The 23,739-nt window shown below is 40.5% G+C and overlaps 1 protein-coding gene across 1 annotated transcript in view; it reads right to left on the minus strand.

Moving 5' to 3' along the window:
* ndrg1.S (N-myc downstream regulated 1 S homeolog) overlaps nucleotides 1-23,739 on the minus strand; it is a 45,877-nt gene that overhangs the window by 17,425 nt on the left and 4,713 nt on the right. Inside the window, 2 exon segments of the mRNA NM_001087158.1 lie at nucleotides 5,974-6,009; nucleotides 7,989-8,064. Coding sequence (NP_001080627.1) covers nucleotides 5,974-6,009; nucleotides 7,989-8,054 — 102 coding nt within the window. The 5' untranslated portion in view covers nucleotides 8,055-8,064.

The raw sequence follows: 23,739 nt of genomic DNA on the forward strand, positions 1-23,739 counted from the left end.
AATATGAATAGGAGAGGCCTGAATAGAAAGATGAATGATAAAAAGTAACAATATTTGTGTAGCCTTACAGAGCATTTGTTTCCAGATGGGGTCAGTGACCCTGGAAAGCTGGAAAGAGTCAGAATGAAAAGAAGGCAAATGCAGGTATTGGACCTGTTATCCAGGATGCTTGGGACCTCAGATAATGGATCTTTCTGTATTTTGGATCTTCACATCCAGGTCTACTAGAAAATCAACATGAAATAAACCCAATAGGCTGGTTTTGCTTCCAATAAGGATTAATTATATCTTAGTTGGGATCAAGTAGAAGATACTGTTTTATTATTACGCAGAAAAAGGAAATCATGTTTGAAAATTTGGATTATTTGGCTGAAACGGAGTCTATGGGAGAGGGCCATTTCGTAATTCGGGGTTTTCTGGATAATGGGTTTTCAGATAATGGATCCAATACATTTAATTCAAATATGAAAAATAATGAAGACCAATTGAAAAGTTGCTTAGAATTCGATAACACACTAAATGTTAACTTAAAGGTAAACCACACCTATTAAGGGGCAACATGTGGGTGGTCCATGGGCTTCGTCTTTCTTGTATGTCATGTGTGAGGTGTTAGACGTTAGACCCTCCTTCTATTGCCAAGTATATAACTGTCAGTCTGTTATATAATGAAACTGCCGCACAGACAATTTTCATGGTTTGTTAAACGAAACAAAACATACAACATCGTTTTCATACAAGAACCTCTGCACATGCCCAATAATACAATACAGGCCCGGCTGACTTGCCTTCTTTATCGGCATGCGTATATTAGTCCATGAGAGTAGGGGCTGCCATACTGCTAAGCTTAATACTAAGCCTAATGTCTGTATTGCTCCTCTTGGTGCAGAACTGTGGTCCTTCTGCTGTTCCTTGGGGGCGGTACAAGTATCTGATAGGCTACTGCCCAGTCTATACAGTATCAGCAGCATAATGGATACATGGAGCATCCGACAGCCTGACGAGAAGGCCGTGTGCTCACTAGCCCAGAGGGCAACTCCTGCAGCTACTGATCTACTGAGGGCAAGTCATATCTCCCAACTGTCCCGTTTTTCGCGGGACAGTGCCAGTTTTGACAGCTCAGCCCGCAGTCCCGGATTGTTACTGAAATGTCTTGGCTTTCTCTTTGATCTCCTGCACTGAACAGCCAGAAAGGATACAAAGTTTCTGAAACTTAATTGGCTTTTGGCAGAGAGCCCAGAATACATGGCAGGTGCACTTAGATACTCTTGTAACAATTCAAGATAAGCAAAGAAACAATTGTAACAATTCAAGATAAGCAGGTCTCTTGGGGAAACTGTGACTTGCAGCTTAAAGGGCCATTCACCTTCATTAGCAAAACTGTAATAACACATAAAAACCACTAGGGATGCACCGAATCCACTATTTTGGATTCGGTCGAACCCCCGAATCCTTCGTGAAAGATTCAGCCGAATACGGAACTGAATCTGAATCCTAATTTGCATATGCAAATTAGGGGTGGCAAGGGGAAAACATTTTTCACTCCCTGCCCCTAATTTTCATATGCAAAGTAGGATTCGGATTTGGTTCGGCCGGGCCGAATCCTGCTGAAAAAGGTCAAATCCTGGCCGAATCCCGAACTGAATCCTGTATTCGGTGCATCCTTAGTTCAAACTTTCATAATCTGCAAAATTTTGTATAACAAACATGGTAATTAGGGGGTGTGGCCACAAAAAGAGCGTGGTCAAAAAATGTTTGTCGCGAGGAGCCAGGCAAATCTTTTTGTCCCTTTCCTATTTCCAAAATGTTGGGAGGTATGGGCCAGTAACTACTGATGAATGAATTGGACCCATGTGTGGCCTAGTTCTTTAAAGGATAAGTAAACCTTTAACCAAGTAGTCAAGGAAGTTGTCAGGAGAAAGAAAGAGGCTGCTCTGATGTTCTTCTGCTTAGGAAAGATGTGAGAAAGGTTTCTAATTTTATTCCTAAACAGAAGAACATCAGAGCAGTCTCTTTCTTTCTCCTGACAACTTCCTTGACTACTTGGTGGTCAGACTGGTGGGAAACTGACCAGCAGGTGGCGCTGTTGTAACAAAATTAATTCATATTAACAGTACATGTATCCCTTAATATCTTGGAATTAAAGAAAAATAAATAATGAATGTACATTGCAAAAATGCTTAGAATAGCCCCCCCCATCAATTTTACATTCAATTATTTTAAAGGTTTACTTATCCTTTAATAAGATCAACATCCAGTGAGTCCCAGTATCAGCAGAGAAGGTCAGGGCTATTAGAGGAGCAGCACAATGCGGGGGCAGGGGGGGGCAAGTAGTCTGGCTCAATAATCTGATGGAAGGATAAAGGAGACGCCATCTGTGCAGCAGCTCTGACCTTTATCCCATGCGGAAATGTTACAGTCACCGCGTTTGCCTCAGGATTAGGCTCAAAATAAAAAAAATTTTGGATCATTTTTTTAAAGTGTTTATCTGAAGGTATTTCACTGGCCGAGTATGTTATGATTATTTACAACGGCTGGCAATTATTCTACCGGTGCTCTTTGGCCCAATCCAAAAAGAAGCGTCATTCGGATAAAGATAATTACCAGACAGAAGCAGAACTGGATTAATATCCATCAATTTTGGGAGTTGTAGTTGCACAATATCCTCGGCGGCTTGTCCCTATCCTACAGGCAGATTGTCTCTGCCCCAGGGCTGTGACTTTGTGACACAGAAACGTTTATAAGAAGAACCACTACTATAGTTAGTTAGTTATACTACTAACACAGGACTTTAACACATTAGGAGGGTTACGGCAGCTGATAACCAATGTTGTGTCCAGCCAGCCAGAGATAATGGATTATTCATATTATTGTTGTTAATGAGAAGCGGAAAGGCATGTGACACGGTGGGGAAAACAAAAAAAATATAAAAAATTAAATTAAGGGTCTGGTCCCAAGAGCTTGCAATCTAATGGATACATACAAGGCTCTGTTTGCCCCTTTCTACAGAAGTTGATTTAGTGATTTCCCATTAAGAAAACTGTGCAGCGTTAGGCCCCTTTAAGTTAACATTTAGTATGTTATAGAATGGCTAATCCTAAGCAACTTTTCAATTGGTTTTCGTTATTTTTTTTTATACGTTTTTAACCATTTGCCTTTTCATTTTTCAGCTTTCAAATGGAGGTCACTGACCCCCATCTAAAAAAAACAAATGTATGTTTTTATTACTCCTCTTTCTATTCAGGCCTCTCCTATCCATATCCCAGTCTCTTATTCAAGTCAGTGTGTGTGGTTGCTAGGGGCATTTGGACCCTAGCAACCAGATGGCTGAAACTGCAAACTGGAGAGCTGCAGAATAAAAAGTGAAATCACCTCAAAAAAACCACAAATTATAAAAAATGAAAACCAATTGCAAATTGTCTCAGCATATCCCTCCATTCATCATACTAAAAGTTAATTTAAAGGGACAGCATCAATGGTGATTATTGTTTCACTAATTAGCAGCTGCACCTTTTTTCACAAGTCGCTATACTCAAGACAACCAGCAGATGGCACTGCAGTAGCACTTACATTAGCCCCACCCAGAGCTCCAGGCCTGGGTACTGTATATGATGTACAGTTATCTGTTATCCGGAACCCCATTATACAGAATTATGGAAAGGCCGTCTCCCATAGACTCCATTCTATCCAAATTTTTAAAAAGGATTTCCTTTTTCTGTGTTATAATAAAACAGTCACTTGTACTTGATCCCAACTAAGATATAATTAATCCTTATTGGAAGCAAAACCAGCCTATTGGCTTTATTTAATGTTTATATGATTTTCTAGTAGACTTAAGGTAGGAAGATACAAAGTACAGAAAGATCCATTATCCGGAAAACCCCAGGTCCCGAACATTCTGGATAAAAGGTCCCATACCTGTACTTGATCCCAACTAAGATATAATTAATCCTTATTGGAAGCAAAACCAGCCTATTGGGTTTATTTAATGTTTACATGATTTTCTAATAGACTTAAGGTCTGAAGATCCAAATCAGAGAAAGATCCTTTATCCGGAAAACCCCAGGTCCTGAGAATTTTGGATAACAGGTCCCATACCCGTACTGTATTTACTGTAAAAGGATTTGCCCTAACATAGTCCAAAATAAGTAAGGGCATGAGGCTCTCTGCGACTGTAGTTAATTAGCAGTATGGAATTACATTACATTGGTTACATTAGAATGTAAGCTCTTGGGGGGAGATAACTTTTATTATAAGATATAGCTCATTTTATATAAGCTCTGGCACACGTTTTCACTTCAACCTGATGCAAATGGCAATTAAATGTTTTAGTATTTTGCCCGTATAAGGCAAGTGCCTTGCTGAGGATGCTGGGAGATTAACAGCACAGCGACAGATACAACTGCTGTACAACTAAGTGGGGAGCGGGTGCATTTATCTACCCTCGTATAACCGAGGAATGTGTCACAGAATCAGCTGGACCCTAATGAGACTCACAATACGTTGTATCAGCCCTGTATTTCCCCAGTATATGATACAGTTGTTGGCCCAGCGGCTTAATGATTTGATCAGCCCCATGTGACCACCATGAGAGCACACAGACATGCCAACATCCACTGGTTTGAAAAGGATCTTAAACATGTGGACTACAGCTCCCAGCATCCTTTGCCAGCAACATTGCAGCAATCACAGGACAGCCACAGGCAGGAGATCCCTGAGAGGCTGGCACAGGGTGCTGGGAGTTGTAGTTCAGTTAAAGAGTCACAGTAGCAGGGTGGGAACACTATAATGCCTCCAGGGCCTCCACTTGTGCCAGCTCCTACAACTCCCAGCATTCTCAGGCAGCCAGACTGACAACAAGTGGGGGTGATACCATGGCTGCATTAAAGGGGTGTTCATCTTCAGGTTAACTTTTAATATGGAATTTTTAATGTTTAGTTTTTGAATTATTTGCCTTTTTCTTCCGACTCTTCCCAGCCGTCACTGACCCTATCTAAAAAAAACAAATGCTCTGTTAGGGTACACGCGAAGATTCGGGGAGATTTAGTCGCCCGGCGACAAATCGTCTCTTCTTTGGGCGACTAATCCCCCCCTGAAAATCCTTCCCGCCGACTAGAATCTAAAATGCTGGTGGGATGACACTTGGAGTACTTCGTTTTCTGAAGTTGCCCGAAGTTTCCTCGTGAGGCAACTTCGGGCGACTTCTGAAAACAAAGCTCTCCGAGTGCCATCCTGCCCGTGATTTAGATTCTAGTCTGCCAGCCCGAAGATTCCTCGTCAGGCAACTTTGGGCGACTTCTGAAAACTAAGCGATCCAAGTGCCATCACACCGGCAATTTAGATTCTAGCCGGCTGGCCCAAAGATTCCTCGTGAAGCAACTCGGGCGACTTCGGAAAATGAATCGATCTGAGTGCCATCCCATAGGCGATTTAGATTCTAGTCGGCGGGAACGCTTTTCGAGGAGATTAGTCGCCCGGAGAAGAGACAATTTGTCGCCGGGTGACAAAATCTCCCCTAATCTTAGCATGTTCCCTTATCCTTAGGCTACAAATGTATTGTTATTGCTTTTTATTACTTTTTTACTTTATTACTCTCCTATTCATATTCCATATTCTTATTCAAATCAATGCATGGTTGCTAGGGTAATTTGGATCCTAGCAACCAGATAGCTGAAATTGCAAATTGGAGAGCTGCTGAATAAAAAGCTCAATAACTCAAAAACTCCTAATAATAATTATAATAATAATAATCTCGGAGGTGTAATGGGTCTGCTTCCTATGCACTCTCCTATGTAAATCAATGGCAGACAGCAGTGCAGTAAGTGAAGGCACATTTCCTAGTGCAGGTTAACACAGTCTCTTTTCATTTAGGGCAGCGACACATTCAGAGTCCGGCACAGGCAGCAGCACTCAGACCCCACTCTGTGCCGTAAGCCTAAGGGGCCACATTAGGTGAGTAGAATGGAGGACACTTACCTGTGTGACATACTCCTGCAGTAACACTGTGATGTCCTGGGAACACAAAGAAAACATTACTGTAACTCACACATTAAAGGGATTCTGACATGATTTTTATGGTGTCGTTTTTATTTCTAAATGACACTGTTTACACTGCAAATAATTCACTCTACAATATAAAATGTCATTCCTAAACCAGCAAGTGTATTTTTTTAGTTGTAATATTGGTGTGTAGGTGCATCTCAGGTCATTTTGCCTGGTCATGTGATTTCAGAAAGAGCCAGCACTTTAGGATGGAACTGCTTTCTGGCAGGCTGTTGTTTCTCCTACTCAATGTAACTGAATGTGCCTCAGTGGGACCTGGATTTTACTATTGAGTGTTGTTCTTAGATCTACCAGGCAGCTGTTATCTTGTGTTAGGGAGCTGCTATCTGGTTACCTTCCCATTGTTCTGTTGTTAGGCTGCTGGGGGGAAAGCCCTGATGCTGCCCCCACTCCCGCTCCACGCTTTTTACATGTAGCATCGGAGTGGGTGGAGGAAGGGCCGCATCGCTAGTGCAGTGAGTGCTATTGCACTCTTTGCACTAAAAGAGCTGAATTTCCGTTTTAAAAAAATGGAAATTCGGCTCTTAGGGGTAAATTTATCAAAGAGTGAAGTTCCGCCACTAGAGTGAAATTCTGCAGCTCTCCATTAATTTCTATGGGATTTTGAAAGGCGTATTTATCAATGGGTGAAAGTGAAATTTCACCCTTTGATAAATACGCCTTTAAAAACCCTATAGAAATGAATGGGAAGTGGCAGAATTTCACTCTTGTGGCGGAACTTCACTATTAACTTCACTCTTTGATAAATATACCCCTTAAAGTTCCAGAGGCGGCCTCATAGCCGGAGCGGCCCTGGAGGGGTTTAATATCACTCCAACTTGCAGTACAGCAGTAAAGAGTGAATGAAGTTTATCAGAGCACAAGTCGCATGACTGGGGGCACCTGGGAAACTGACAACATGTCCCATGTCAGATTTCAAAATTAGATATAAAAAAATCTGTTTTACGGATTTCGGTGCAGAATTCTGCTGGAACAGCACTATTAACTGATTCATTTTTTTTTTAAAAAAAAACATGTTTTTCCATGACAGTATCCCTTTAACTACAGGGAAGCCACTTCTCTGACATCAGCTATTCTGCACACTATCCCCCCAGTTATAACCAGGGTCAGACTGAAAGGCCTGGGGCCCACTGGGGCTGCTGTCTCATGGTCCCCCTTGGGGGCCCCCTGCCATAACCCCCCTTTATCCCCTCCCACCACCACTACACATGCGCGCGTGTTTTTGCTGCGACCGACCCGAAGAAGGGAGGTTGACGGCAGGAACATTTGCGCAGGGAGTGGGTCTGAACTGGAAGGCATAACTCCCAACATTTATGAAGTAAAAAGAGGGACACAAATTTTTTTCCCGCATGTAGCGCAGCAATTTTTGACCACACCCCTTTCTGTGGCCACACCCCCTAATTACCATGTTTGTTTTACAAAATTTGGCAGGTTATGAAAGTTTGAAAATATTTCTCCTTATCTAAACTGTGTTTTCGTGTCTCAAAATTGTTACAAAGTATCTTATTTGCACCTGTTAGCTGTTCTGGGCTCTCTGCTAAAAGCCAATTAAGTGAGAAACTTTGTTTCTTTTTCTGGCTGTTCAGTGCAGAGAAAATAGGGATTTTCCAGTACAAATGAGGGACTGCGGGTTGAGCTGTCAAAAGAGGGACTGTCCCTCCAAAAAAGGGACAGTTGGGAGGCATGCTGGAAGAGTCCACGAGAGCTGGGGCCCACCGGGGTTTTCCCCAGAGTCCTGCTGGCCCAGTCCGACCCTGGTTCCAACTCCATCTTGCCTTACTATTCACAATATCCCCCTTGGGACCCCACAAGAACTGCACCCCAGCCCTGCTTGTGCCTTACTGGACTATGGTTACATTGCAGAAGGAAGAAATGCAGAGTTTGGAGAAATAAACGGAGCCATAAGATTAAAGTTAATAGAAACTTACGTCCTCCTTTTCCCCCATCAGGGGTCTCCCCTCAGCGAAATTCAGGTCTGTCATCTCTGCAGACATATCACTTTGCCTGAAAAGAGAAGAATTCCTGTAAATATCACATGCAGGTGTTGGTGCCGGATATACACAACCCTATACAATGTGCAGCACTGCCCTGGAACTCGCATGTAAATCATTTGCACTCCCCCATGCAACAGAAATTAACTCAAGGCCTGACTCTGACACCGGCTGCACGGGGTTAATGAGCTGTCAAACATTTTGTTACTGGAAAGAAACGTGATTGTAAAATCAGAATAAACAATAATTAACCTTTATAAACTTTTACATTATTATGAGGCCTATATACTGTAAAACTTTGTGTAAAACTGCTCAGAGTGTTCTTCTGAGATGCTAATATCATGAATGTGTTACAGGAGCGCCCTCTGCTGGGATGGAACACCAGATGCTTAGGCAGCTGACACAGGAGGCATCTTCAGATGCACGTCTGCTCAGTTCTATTCTAGGAAACAGAAGTTTACAGACCAGTTTGTCCCAGTCTTGACCAGATATAGTCATTCAATACCGGTGCAATGGCACTGAGGACCCGGTACTCTAGATACCTGGCGGGGTTACAGTGATTACTAAGTTTTTGTACAGATGGAGGAAATAAACCTGAATGTTATGTCTTTTTGCGGTCTCTTGGGTCTGCTCTGATGTTCTTCTGCTTAGGAAAAAAATAGAAACCTTTCTCAAATCTTTCCTAAGCAGAAGAACATGAGAGCAGCCTCTTTCTTTCTCCTGACAACTTCCTTGACTACTTCGTGGTCAGACTGGTGGGAAACTGACCAGCAGGTGGCGCTGTTGTAACAAAATTCATTCATATTAACAGCACATGTATCCCTTAATATCTTGGAATTAAAGAAAAATAAATAATGAATGTACATTGCAGATTTTATTAGAATAGCCCCCTCATCAATTTTACATTCACTTATTTTAAAGGTTTACTTATCCTTTAACATTCTGTTTAACGAAGCTTTACTGTCCCTTTAAACCTGTCCCTTTTTCTATCTGTAGGCGAACATCCTTTTTTAATTACAGTCCTATGACCAAAAATAAAAAAATAAAAATAAAAATAGCCCATGACTAAGGAACCAACGCCAGAACTCTCAGTCCGATTGCCAAGAACGCATCTGATTGAATGAGAGTTCCATCTTAATGAATGCCAGATGCTTCCCTAGTACAGCCGCGCTCTGCATGGGAACCATTAGCCCGGAATACTGGGATCGGCTCTGAACATATAGGTGGAATTGGAACCAAGGAAGCCAAACAAAGGATTCTGGGAGAAAGTTGATGCAGGGTCTGGTCCAATCAGCTTCCTCTGGATCCACTAGACATTAGAGAAAAGGCTGGAGCTGATGGGCTTGTGTTTCAGCCTCAGTTACTCTATGTATGTGCCAAGTATAAGGCCATATCTCTGCTATCAGTCACGTTAGGGCTTTATCTCCGGTGCAAAACAAACATAAGTCGTATAGGGACAGGGCGATTATAAAAGCGTCATTAGCAAGTGGATTATTTGCTCCCACAGGCAATACAAACAAGTCTGAGCATTAAATCCCTTCACCGCTGACAGAAACGAATACAACTTCAAAGTCACATCCATTGATGAACGAAGGAACGGGAAAATCAAGGAATAAAAGAGAAATCTCAAAGGGCTGATGGGAAGAACAGAAAGAGGCAAGGGAATAGGATGAAAGGAGAGATGTCCTCATTTTTATTAAAGGAACCAGATTATTACGCCCCCCCTTTGGTGGCATCTGTTCTAGGATGAGAGACATATTTCTGCATGATATTTTTACAATGGGAGTTTCATTAAACTGACCCTGTCCTGCAGAGCTTACAATCTAACTTTCCCACCTTAGTAACACACAAACCACTTTCATCAGAATTCAATTCATTTACCAGCAGTTGTGCAAATATGGATGCCCAGACCCCCTGCCACCCACACCCTTGTGGGCATCCTTGGTACCCACAGGGCCACCCACACCCATGAGCAGGAATCGGAGACTGTTTAGCCAAGCAGGTGACTGAATCTAGGACTATCTGAACTAGGATGCAATCATCAACTATCTGATCTAGCGTGCAATAATCAATTATCTGATCCAGGCCGCAATCATCAACTACTGTATATGATCAAAGATGCAATCATCAACTATATGAACTAGGGTGCAATCATCAACTATCTGCTACTGATCTAGGGTACAATCATCAACTATCTGACCAAGGGTCAATCATCAACTATCTGCTACTGATCTAGGGTGCAATCATGAACTATTTGAACTAGGGTGCAAACATCAACTATATGATCAAGTGTGCAATCATCAACTAGCTGATCTAGTGTGCAATCATCTGCTACTGATCTAGGGTGCAATCATCAACTATTTGTTACTGATCTAGGGTGCAAACATCAACTATCTAATCTAGGGTCAATCACCAACTATCTGCTACTGATCTAGGGTGCAAACATCAACTATCTAATCTAGGGTCAATCATCAACTATCTGCTACTGATCTAGGGTGCAAACATCAACTATCTAATCTAGGGTCAATCATCAACTATCTGCTACTGATCTAGGGTGCAATCATGAACTAGGGTGCAAACATCAACTATATGATCAAGTGTGCAATCATCAACTAGCTGATCTAGTGTGCAATCATCTGCTACTGGTCTAGGGTGCAATCATCAACTAAATGATCAAAGATCATCAACTATCTGCTACTGATCTAGGGTGCAATCATCAACTATCTGACCAAGGGTGCAATCATCAACTATTTGCTACTGATCTAGGGTGCAAACATCAACTATCTGACCAAGGGTGCAATCATAAACAATCTGCTACTCATCTAGGGTGCAATTATCGACTATCTGAACTAGGTTGCAATCATCAACTATTTGATCTAGTGTGCAATTATAAGCTATCTAATCTAGTGTGCTAACATCAGCTATCTGATCTAGGGTGCAATCATTAACGATCTGATCTAGGGTGAAATCATCCACTATCTGATCTAGGGTGCAATCATCAGCTATCTTTATCTAGTGTGCAATCAACTTATTATTACACCATAGATCAGATGATTGATATCTGATCTAGGGTGCAATAATCAGTTATCTGATCTAGAGTGCAATCATCAACTGTCTGCTACTGATCTAAGGTGCAACCATTTTGTCCCATGCACAAACACACACCAATATAACTGTCTAGTGGTGTAACTGGGCACAGACCAAAGCAACTGATCACAGAGACGCTGAATGATGCAACTGCCGGCATAACCAGGTAACTGCTGCCAGACTAAGCGTAATGATGGTGGAACAATAGAAATCACGGTGCAGCAGAGTAATTAAATGCTGAGTAATATAACTGTGACCATTGAATAATTAATTATCCACACCCTAATTAGATCCGGTTTGTATCTGTCACGATCGGCACCCAGAATCCAGAACCAATGCTAAGCTCCATGGTCTCGGCCTTTAACAGCCGCCTTTCACCTCGGGAGGAACACTTGGCTAATCAGATGCCGCCAGGTCTTAATAAGAGAGGAGCCAAGCGAGGGTTCTGGACGAGCAGAGGGGCACGATCGTTTAACAAAGTCTTTTGGGCAAAAGGTCACAGTTCAAGGAACAGATGAAAAGAGAAGTCAAACAGGCCGGGTCAGTGCGGGCAGGATACAAGCGAAGTCGGACAGGCAAGTGTCAAAACCAGCAAAATCAAATCAGAAGAGTCAAGCCAGGCACAGGTCGGATAACGGATTTCGGAATAGTCAGATAACAGGCAGAGGTCGGGATCACAGAAGTCAGCAAAGTCAGGCAGGGTCAAAACAGGAGTCAAAATACAAACAGAACGCACCCAGGAACTCAGAAATGGAACCTAACAACGGGCAAGCAAAGCCCCTTTAATACTGTTTGAATTTGGCGCCTTTGTGCAATGACGTCATGACGCCAGCGACAAATTTGCAAAAAACGGAAATGCGCGCCATAGAGAAGACCTGTAGCCAGGAGAGAGGATCACCGCGGCGGGCGGCCCCTCCTGCCCACTAGACCACCAGAGTTTTCCTCACAGTATCTATGGGCCCTTTAATGCATTTCATTCAAGCATTGCACTATGTCGCCATCAATCTACAATATCAGTGTGGCTTAACTATGAGATACTGGGTCCCACAGAAGAATCTATTGAGGGGCCTCAATTATAATACATATACTTCTATATACTGATATTCTGATATATACTGATATATACTGCTATATACTGATACTGATATACTGCTATATACTGATATATACTGATATATACTGATATATACTGATATACTGATATAAGCACTGTGTATCTTGACAGCGCTATATAAATAAATGATGATGATGATATACTGATATACTGATATACTGATATATACTGATATATACTGATACTGATATACTGATATATACTGATATATACTGATATATACTGATATATACTGATATATACTGATATACTGATATATACTGATATAAGCACTGTGTATCTTGACAGCGCTATATAAATAAATGATGATGATGATATACTGATATACTGATATATACTGATATATACTGATACTGATATACTGATATACTGATATATACTGATATATACTGATACTGATATACTGATATATACTGATATATACTGATATATACTGATATATAGTGAATAAAGTACCCCCTTTTGTAAAATATAAGGATATTATAAGTTACCGAGGAGTTTCATGACCATATAAAAACACGAGGCCGAAGGCCGAGTGTTTTTATACAGGTCAGGAAACTCCGAGGTAACTTCTAATATCCTCATATTTTACAACTGGGGGTACTTTATTTATTATAATACACAAGTTTCGGTGAGTCATGTGACAGAAATGACATCAGAACTCACCGTTTATAACTGATGACATCAGAACTCACCGTTTATAAGGATATAATTTACAGGATATTCATGGCTTTTGTGTATTATATACTGATATACTGATATATACTGATATATACTGATATATACTGATATATACTGATATATACTGATATACTGATATATACTAATACACTGGGTCTCTGTATTTATTGTCCCACAATTATATTCAACAATATCATCATTTTCTGCTTGTCTGACTCCTCCCGACCTGTTAATATTATTCTTTTAACACTATATTATATTGTTCTTTTAATATTATTATTTTTATTCTATTGTTCATTGTACTGGAGATCATTATGTGATAAAGCAAAGAGCAAATCTAAAGACAGTGATTAATTGTAATTTCACCTCTCGCCCCAGTTTTGTGATATGGACCCAGTCTGACATGGGGATACAGAGAAATACACACAGGGAGACGCATGTTTTAGTGACCGCTGATCTTTCCCCTAGTGGAAACTATGGCAACAAGGTCCCAAAAATTCGTTGATGTCAAGTCCCATAATAGTATATGCGAATGTCTTCATTGCAATATTATGTATTTAAACCAAATCACTATTTAATTATTTAATTACATCAACTGCATTAAAAGAATAATTTTTATTTTGTTGTATTTTCTATTAATTCTACACGCTGATAAAGCTCAAATTCTTTGGAACACGTGGGAGGTTTGTAGGACAAGTGTTATGGGTTGTGAGGCAAAGAGACAGGAAATGCTACAGAAATAGAATGAGACGTGCAGAGACTATGGCTGTACAGGGCATGTGATACTTAAAGGAAATGGGAATTATTCACCATGAAATTAATATCTGACATTGTTCCTCCAAAGCGGGTAAGAACTTGTCTCTCTCACTGCTGAGACTGTCTCAGCTGCCATAAAGCAGGACAGGACTGCTGCTTACAATGAGGATCAGATAGGATCTGTGCAGCCACTGGGACAGAATGTTCTGTTATACAGATAGCTAGAATCTCAGCTGCCATAAAGCAGGACAGGACTGCTGCTTACAATGGGGATCAGATAGGATCTGTGCAGCCACTGGGACAGAATGTTCTGTTATACAGATAGCTAGAATCTCAGCTGCCATAAAGCAGGACAGGACTGCTGCTTACAATGGGGATCAGATAGGATCTGTGCAGCCACTGGGACAGAATGTTCTGTTATACAGATAGCTAGAATCTCAGCTGCCATAAAGCAGGACAGGACTGCTGCTTACAATGGGGATCAGATAGGATCTGTGCAGCCACTGGGACAGAATGTTCTGTTATACAGATAGCTAGAATCTCAGCTGCCATAAAGCAGGACAGGACTGCTGCTTACAATGGGGATCAGATAGGATCTGTGCAGCCACTGGGACAGAATGTTCTGTTATACAGATAGCTAGAATCTCAGCTGCCATAAAGCAGGACAGGACTGCTGCTTACAATGGGGATCAGATAGGATCTGTGCAGCCACTGGGACAGAATGTTCTGTTATACAGATAGCTAGAATCTCAGCTGCCATAAAGCAGGACAGGACTGCTGCTTACAATGGGGATCAGATAGGATCTGTGCAGCCACTGGGACAGAATGTTCTGTTATACAGATAGCTAGAATCTCAGCTGCCATAAAGCAGGGCAGGACTGTTGCTTACAATGGGGATCAGATAGGATCTGTGCAGCCACTGGGACAGAATGTTCTGTTATACAGATAGCTAGAATCTCAGCTGCCATAAAGCAGGACAGGACTGCTGCTTACAATGTGGATCAGATAGGATCTGTGCAGCCACTGGGACAGAATGTTCTGTTATACAGATAGCTAGAATCTCAGCTGCCATAAAGCAGGACAGGACTGCTGCTTACAATGGGGATCAGATAGGATCTGTGCAGCCACTGGGACAGAATGCTCTGTTATACAGATAGCTAGAATCTCAGCTGCCATAAAGCAGGACAGGATCAAAGTCTTGGGACACAGCAGCAATACAGATAGAATACAGCTATTTTTAAACAAACACAAACTTTCACTCCGTAAACACAGTTTGAAAGGTAACATTTTTCAGATCTTATCTGATTTATGATATAATCGTATGAAACATTGCAGCGAGGTGGAACACGCCTTCGGGACAGTAGAATGCTTTGTCTGCAAATTCCTCACCTTTGTTACACTGAATGTTTAACAGAACTCCTGATATCGCTTTTAATAAGTGTAAAACAACATTCCACTCCTTCTATTAAAGGAAAACTAACGACTTAAAAAGAGAAAGAACACGGCTAGAACTGTGACCCTTTATACCAACTTCTTGATCTTGTTAGGCCTTCATTTGTGTGTCAGCGGCACTGCACATGCTCAGTGTGGTCAGAAGCTAAGCTTAGGGGTCGGCAGAAACCATCAAACAAATAATGAGGTCATATAAGCTGATGCTACAGGTTTGCTGATTATTAAATTCTGATGCTAATTGCACTGGTTTCTGTGCTGCCATGTAGTAATTATGTGTATTAATTACTAATCAGCCTTATATTGTGACATTTCTATTCTATGTGTACTGTATATTGTGAGTGGGTCCCTAAGCTCAGTAAGTGACAGCAGCACAGAGCATGTGCAGTGAATCAGCAGAAAAGAAGATGAGGAGCTACTGGGGCATCTTTGGAGACACAGATCTTTACTGCTAAAGGGCTGTGGTTGCCTTGGGCTGGTACAGAAGCACAAAACATCATTTACAACATTTTTAGCTACTTCTTTAGTTAGGCTTTAGTTCTCCTTAATCAATGGTGCGCAGGGGTTGAATGAGTTGGATTCTGTAATCAGGACAATGTTCCATAGTTACTGTAGCTGAAACTGAAAAAAGACCCAGGTCTAACAAGAGATTTCTGCTCATAGAATTCTTAAAGGGATTATGTCATGATTGTTTATTTCTAAATGACACTGTTTACACTGCAAATAATTCACTCTACAATATAAAATTTAATTCCTGAACCAGCAAGTGTATTTAGTTGTAATATTGGTGTGTAGGTGCATCTCAGGTCATTTTGCCTGGTCATGTGATTTCAGAAAGAGCCAGCACTTTAGGATGGAACTGCTTTCTGGCAGGCTATTGTTTCTCCTACTCAATGTAACTGAATGTGTCTCAGTGGGACCTGGATTTTACTATTGAGTGCTGTTCTTAGATCTACCAGGCAGCTGTTATCTTGTGTTAGGGAGCTGCTATCTGGTTACCTTCCCATTGTTCTGTTGTTAGGTTGCTGGGGGGGAGAGGGGGTATCACTCCAACTTGCAGTACAGCAGTAAAGAGTGACTGAAGTTTATCAGAGCACAAGTCACATGACTGGGGGCAGCTGGGAAACTGACAATATGTCTAGCCCCATGTCAGATTTCAAAATTAAATATAAAAACATCCATTTGCTCTTTTGAAAAACAGATTTCAGTTTAGAATTCTGCTGGAGCAGCACTATTAACTGATGTGTTTTGAAAAAAAACTGTTTTCTCATGAGAGTATCCACTTAAGTTGACTTTTGCCGGGAAACAAGCGGGAAAAAAAATCCACTTTGCCTCTGCTAAGGTATCTAATCCCTTCTTGGCTCAGCAATGGAAATTGAACCGCTCCCTGGATCAATGCTCTGCTAATCGTATTAAAAGGACACCGATGTATCTAAAAAGGCCACATAAAACTGCTGCATTGTGGGCAAATGGCCAATAGCGTTGTAAAACTGCACCTTGCACACAGCGTTCATAAATACCCCTATATGGCTCATGCAAGCAAGTGCATTTATTTCACTTGGCATTAAAAGGGTTAACTTTTAGTATGATGTAGAGAGGGATATTCTGAGACAATTTGCAATTGGTTTTCATTTTTTATTATTTGTGGTGTTTTAGTTATTTTGCTTCTTATTCAGTAGCTCTCCAGTTTGCAATTTCAGCCATCTGGTTGCTAGGTTCCAAATTCTCCTAGCAACCATGCATTGATTTGTATAAGAGACTGGAATATGAATAGGAGAGGCCTGAATAGAAAGATGAGTAATAAACAGTAGCAAGAACAACACATTTGTAGCCTTACTGAGCATTTGTTTTTTAGATGGGGTCACTGACCTCATTGAAAAGCTGGAAAGAGTCAGAAGAAAAAGGCAAATAATTCAAAAACAATAAAACATTTTAATTGAAAAGTTGCTTCACATTGTCCATTCTATAACATACTTAAAGTTAGCTTAAGGGTTAGCTACCCACCCCTTTAAAATCCACATAAAATATGACATTTTAAAAAAAAAATCAATAATGAATCAAAACAATTCTTTTCCCTACGGCAGTGAAAAAAAGTTGCAACAAGTTTCCGCTGCATATTTGTGGCCGCGCATCAGACCGAGTGACTCAGTGCAGAACATTCCAGATGTTTCCAGTTCTGCAGCAGCTTTTGTACAGTACAATAAAGATACCCAAGTGTCTGCTCAGATTTAACCAGCGCCTGTCTGGGGAATGGAGAGACAATAATGACCAGGCTACATCAGTGTAGGAGTCATAACTGCCAGTTGACAATATAAAGCTGTTCTGCACACTGTATCCCTGAAAATATTGACCTGGTCCCTATCAGTTCTTTATCTAATGATATTTACTCTGCCAGCAGCTCCTGATACAATTCCTGATACAATTCCTGATTCCTGATACAGTTCCTGATTCCTGATACAATTCCCGATTCCTGATACAATTCCTGATACATTTCCTGATTCCTGATACAATTCTTAATTCCTGATACAATTCCTGATTCCTGATACAATTCTTAATTCCTGATACAATTCCTGATTCCTGGTACAATTCCTAATTCCTGGTACATTTCCTGATTCCTGATACAATTCTTAATTCCGGATACAATTCCTGATTCCTGATACAATTCTTAATTCCTGATACAATTCCTGATTCCTAATACAATTCCTAATTCCTGATACAATTCCTGATTCCTGACACAATTCCTGATACATTTCCTGATTCCTGATACAATTCTTAATTCCTGATACAATTCCTGATTCCTGATACAATTCCTAATTCCTGATACAATTCCTGTTTCCTGATACAATTTCTGTTTCCTGATATATTTCCTGATTCCTGATACAAATCCTGATTCCTAAAACGTTCCTGATTCCTGATACAATTCCTGTTTCCTGATAAAATTTCTGTTTCCTGATACATTTCCTGATTCCTGATACAATTCCTGATTCCTAAAACATTCCTGATTCCTTATACAATTCCTGTTTCCTGATACAATTCCTGTTTCCTGATACAATGCTGCAGCTGGAAGGCTGTTTAGAATTGCATTCAAATATTGCACCCAGACTCATAACCCACAGGCGTCTATACAGTGTCTGTATATCAGAAATATATCTGATTGGAGTGTGATTTGATGTTAAAACTCTCGTCTTGGATATGCCAATCAAGAATGCAACTACTATGATTTTTGAGCAGTTTTGGTACCATATAAAGTCACTGAGGGGTTGTTCTGTGACCATATAAAGGCACAAGGCTGCAGGCTGAGTTATACAGGGAACTCTGAGTATCACTCATGTATTATAAGGGATAATGTGCCCCCTACTATAAATGATAAGGATATTAGAAGTCACTGAGGGGTTGTTCTGTGACCATATAAAGGCACAAGGCTGCAGGCTGAGTTATACAGGGAACTCTGAGTATCACTCATGTATTATAAGGGATAATGTGCCCCCTACTATAAATGATAAGGATATTAGAAGTCACTGAGGGGTTGTTCTGTGACCATATAAAGACACAAGGCTGCAGGCTGAGTTATACAGGGAACTCTGAGTATCACTCATGTATTATAAGGGATAATGTACCCCCTACTGTAAATGATAAGGATATTAGAAGTCACTGAGGGGTTGCTCTGTGACCATATAAAGGCACAAGGCTGCAGGCTGAGTTATACAGGGAACTCTGAGTATCACTCATGTATTATAAGGGATAATGTACCCCCTACTGTAAATGATAAGGATATTAGAAGTCACTGAGGGGTTGTTCTGTGACCATATAAAGGCACAAGACTGCAGGCTGAGTTATACAGGGAACTCTGAGTATCACTCATGTATTATAAGGGATAATGTACCCCCTACTGTAAATGATAAGGATATTAGAAGTCACTGAGGGGTTGTTCTGTGACCATATAAAGGCACAAGGCTGCAGGCTGAGTTATACAGGGAACTCTGAGTATCACTCATGTATTATAAGGGATAATGTACCCCCTACTGTAAATGATAAGGATATTAGAAGTCACTGAGGGGTTCTGTGACCATATAAAGACACAAGGCTACAGGCTGAGTTATACAGGGAACTCTGAGTATCACTCATGTATTATAAGGGATAATGTACCCCCTACTGTAAATGATAAGGATATTAGAAGTCACTGAGGGGTTGTTCTGTGACCATATAAAGGCACAAGGCTGCAGGCTGAGTTATACAGGGAACACTGAGTATCACTCATGTATTATAAGGGATAATGTACCCCCTACTGTAAATGATAAGGATATTAGAAGTCACTGAGGCACAGGCTGCAGGTTGAGTGTCAGAGCACTAGAAGATAACCTTTGACATTTTCATATTTTAAAGCAAGGCTTGCTATATATTAAACAAGTGTCAATGAGCCATGTGACTATCACTGAACACTTATTATAAGGATATAGGGGCAAATTCACTAAGATGCGAAGTTGCGCCAGGCGCAACTTCGCCGCGGTTCGCCGCACTTCGCCAGGCGTAGTTTCGCCAGCGCTCCGCAAATTCACTAAAAGTTGCGCTCAGGGGTAGCGTAAGGTTGCGGAGTTGCGCTAGCGTTGATTCGCTATGTAAAGCGAAGTTACGCTAGCGAAGGCTAATTTGCATACGGCGCCAAATTCAAATTTCAATGGAGGAATACGTATCAGCACTACAAATGCCTAGAAAACCTTCAAATCAGCAAATAAAAATGTTATTTTGCCCTACACATGTGCCCACTGTCTAGGTAAGTTTCCATGAGTCAGGAAATGTAGGGGGGAAGGAGGGGAGCCCCAAAAAAAATTTCGATCTTTTTCAGCCTATCACCCATAATGTAGAAAACACGCCATCGTTTTTTGGGACTTAGAAAAAATTTGGACTTTTTTTGAAACAATCCCTATCTACTCTATTGCGCTTCGCCTGGTCTGAGGTGGCGAAGGAAGTCTAGCGTAAAAGGTAGAGTTCAGTACACTGCGCGTGTTAGTGAATGTGCGTAGTTACGTCGCTAGAGAAAATTCGCCAGGCGTAAGGGTGCGAAGTAACACTAGCGAAACTACGCCAGCGTTCGTTAGTGAATTTGCGCAGTAACGAAAATGCCAAACGCTAGCGAATTAACGCTAGCGTTCGGCGCTTCGGCGCTTAGTGAATTTGCCCCATAGTTTTTAGGTTATTCATGGCTCTTTTGTATCAGAACAAACTAAACACTTGTACAATATCCCCCTCTGTTTCACTAATACAAAGTCTGACACCTTTATTCTAAATGCTGAGATTTCTACTTCTGGAAACTTTATACTGCGGCTCCACTAGAAACTTGAAGACGTCGAAAGTTTCAAGAAGAGACATAGTTCCCTATTGTGGTGGAAGGTTACGCAATGTATCAGTAGGTGATTTCTATAGGGCCCCAGGGTGTATTATAGCATGGGGGGAGGGGCTGTAGAACAGAATAAGTGCTGGGAAATCACAGCAATGAAGGGTGCAGATCTTGTAGACTTTAAAGGGGAACTCCACCCCCAAAAAAATAGTGCAGTCATGTGTAATTGCTATTGAAAGCAGGATTCGTTTATCCTTTTCTGTTCTTTGGTTCTGACTTTTGAAACAAGTTTTGCCATAAAGAAATAATAAAAGTAATAATAAAAGTCAATGAAAAGGCAAATTGAAGCATTTTCCTGCCTGCCTGCCAAGGAGGAGGCAAATTAAGGTTTTCCAACTTTTAGGGGCACATTTACATTGGGTCGAATATCGATGGTTGATTAACCCTCAATATAGACCGTCGAAGTAAAATCCTTCGACTTCGGAGTCGAAGGATTTTGCGCTATTCCTACGATCAAAGGAATAATCGTTTGATCTAACGATTAAATCCTTCGAATCGAACATTTCGAAGGATTTTAATCCATCGATCGAAGGATATTCCTTTGATCAGGAAATTGTTAGGAAACCTATGGGGACCTTTCCAAATGTAAAACGTATGTGAATTGTCGCACAACAAATGTGGTTTGATCGAAGCATTTGCCCTATAATCCTTCGAATCCGATATTCGAATTCGAAGGATTTTACTTCGAGGGTCGAATTAACCCTCGAAATTCGACCCTTGATAAATCTGCCCCTTTGTATCTTTTCAGGGAATTGAAACAGTGAGATTTGGGAAAGAGGAAAGGAGAAATACAAACATTAATATCCAAAAGGGAGATGAAGTGGATGTCTGTTTTGGATACAGTTGCACCTAAAGGGTTGAACAAAGAGTGTGATATTAAATACTTATATTAAGAAAAATATTAAGAAAAATGTAGCGATCGATTCATTTAATATACACCTGATCCTCCATTGATTGATCCTGTACATATCTGATGTTTCTACGTTCACTTTAAGTTTTATGAATACTAGGAGAGAAATATATAAGTAAATAGAAATTCTATTACAACATAAAATATGTACATGAAATATGAAAAAAAGAAAAATAAACTATGTAAAAATAAGAAGACAATGGAGATTTGATTCAGCACATTATGGATAACTAAAGATAGCGCTATAAATGGTATGGATATTACATGAAATGATAATCTATCAATTACTTGAATTTATTAACAAATTAATACGACGTGTTTTGGTGGAACATCACAGCTAACATGAAGGCGTAACAAATACATCAGTTAAATGTTTTAATGATTTTATGGTTGTATGTAAATTTAGATATTAACATGTCGAGGCACCAAGATGAAGGATATGGTAATATACAATATATGATGTTTAATATACACAATATATTGAAAAACCTTTAATCATTTTATTATATTCTATCACTTTTTAGCACATAAAATTGGTAAACTTTAATTATGGGTATATCTCGATGTATTTTATGATATTTATCACATACGGTGGATTGATTAACTTTGCCTTCAAATCAAGCGAGTCACTAATGAAATGCACCTGAGGTAGCTTTTTAAAAACACGTTCACGCGTGAAGTTTGTGATGAAGTGCCGAGATAAGGGCACGAAACGCGTTAGTTTGCACCCCACTGCTGTAATTGTATATGCGTGCTTAGAATAAAGCGCTTTTGATATTATGAACAGTTTCCCCTCTTGGATTAGCGCATGTGATTGCGAGATAGAAGCAGCATAGCACAAGCCTCTTTATATGTAATTGCAGGCAAATTCAAGTGATTTGCTGCCTGCCCACCAAGATGAAAATCTTTATGGCATTTTGCTGCCTGACAAGCTGGAGATTTCCAGTTTGCCTCTTTAATCACAATTATCCTGGCTCTGTCAGTTTAGAACAATTAACCTTCAATTTTATGAAGAGGCAAATTAAAATGCTTTGCTGCTTGCCAAGCTGAAAATCTTCATTTTTCCTCTTTTGTAGCATTTTTGCTGCCTGCCCACCAAGCTCGAAATCTCTACTTTGCCTCTGTTTGAGAGGCAAATGGAAGTGTTTTACTGCCTGCCCGACATACTGAAAATCTTAATTTTTCCTCTTTGCCAGCACTTTTGCTGCCTGTCCACCAAGCTGCAAATCTCCAGTTCACTTTACCACATTAGAAAAATTAACCTTCAAGTTTACAAAGTAGCAAAATGAAGTGTTTTGCTGCCTGCCCGCCAAGCTGGAAATTTTCATTTTGACTCTTTTGTAGCATTTTGCTGCCTGCCCACCAAGCTGGAAAAGTCCAGTTTGCCTCTTTATAGATGTTAATTATAACTGTCCTGGCTCTGCCTGGTTGGAACAGTTAACCTTCAAGTTTATGAATAGGCAAATTGAAATGATTTGCTGCTTGCCAAGCTGAAATTAACCTTCAAGTTTACAAAGTAGCAAATTGTAGCGTTTTGCTGCCTGCCTGCCAAGCTGGAAATCTTCAATTTGCCTCTTTATAGACATTAATGATAATTGCCCTGGCTCTGCCAGGTTAGAACAATTAACCATAACATTTATAAAGAAGCAAATTGAAGTGTTTTGCTGCCTGCCCGACATACTGAAAATCTTAATTTTTCCTCTTTTGCAGCACTTTTGCTGCCTGCCCAAAATACTGAAAATATAAATTTTTCCTTTTTTGCAGCACTTTTGCTGCCTGCCCAACATACTGAAAATCTAAATTTTTCCTCTTTTGCAGCACTTTTGCTGCCTGCCTGAAATACTGAAAATCTTAATTTTTCCTCTTTTGCAGCACTTTTGCTGCCTGCCCGACATACTGAAAATCCTTATTTTTCCTCTTTTGCAGCACTTTTGCTGCCCTCCTGAAATACTGAAAATCTTAATTTTTTCCTCTTTTCCAGCACTTTTGCTGCCTGCCCGACATACTGAAAATCTTAATTTTTCCTCTTTTCCAGCACTTTTGCTGCCTGCCCGACATACTGAAAATCGTAATTTTTCCTCTTTTCCAGCACTTTTGCTGCCTGCCCACCAAGCTGCCCATCTCTAGTTTGCCTCTTTATAGATGTTAATGATAACAGGCTCTGCCACATTAGAACAATAATCCTTCAAGTTTACAAAGTAGCAAATTGAAGTGTTTTGCTGCCTGCTCACCAGTCTAGAAATTTTCATTTTGACTCTTTTGTAGCAGTTTGCTGCCTGCCCACCAAGCTGGAAAT

This window comes from Xenopus laevis, chromosome 6S (genome assembly GCF_017654675.1).
Source record: "Xenopus laevis strain J_2021 chromosome 6S, Xenopus_laevis_v10.1, whole genome shotgun sequence".
In the NCBI taxonomy this organism is placed as follows: domain Eukaryota; kingdom Metazoa; phylum Chordata; class Amphibia; order Anura; family Pipidae; genus Xenopus; species Xenopus laevis.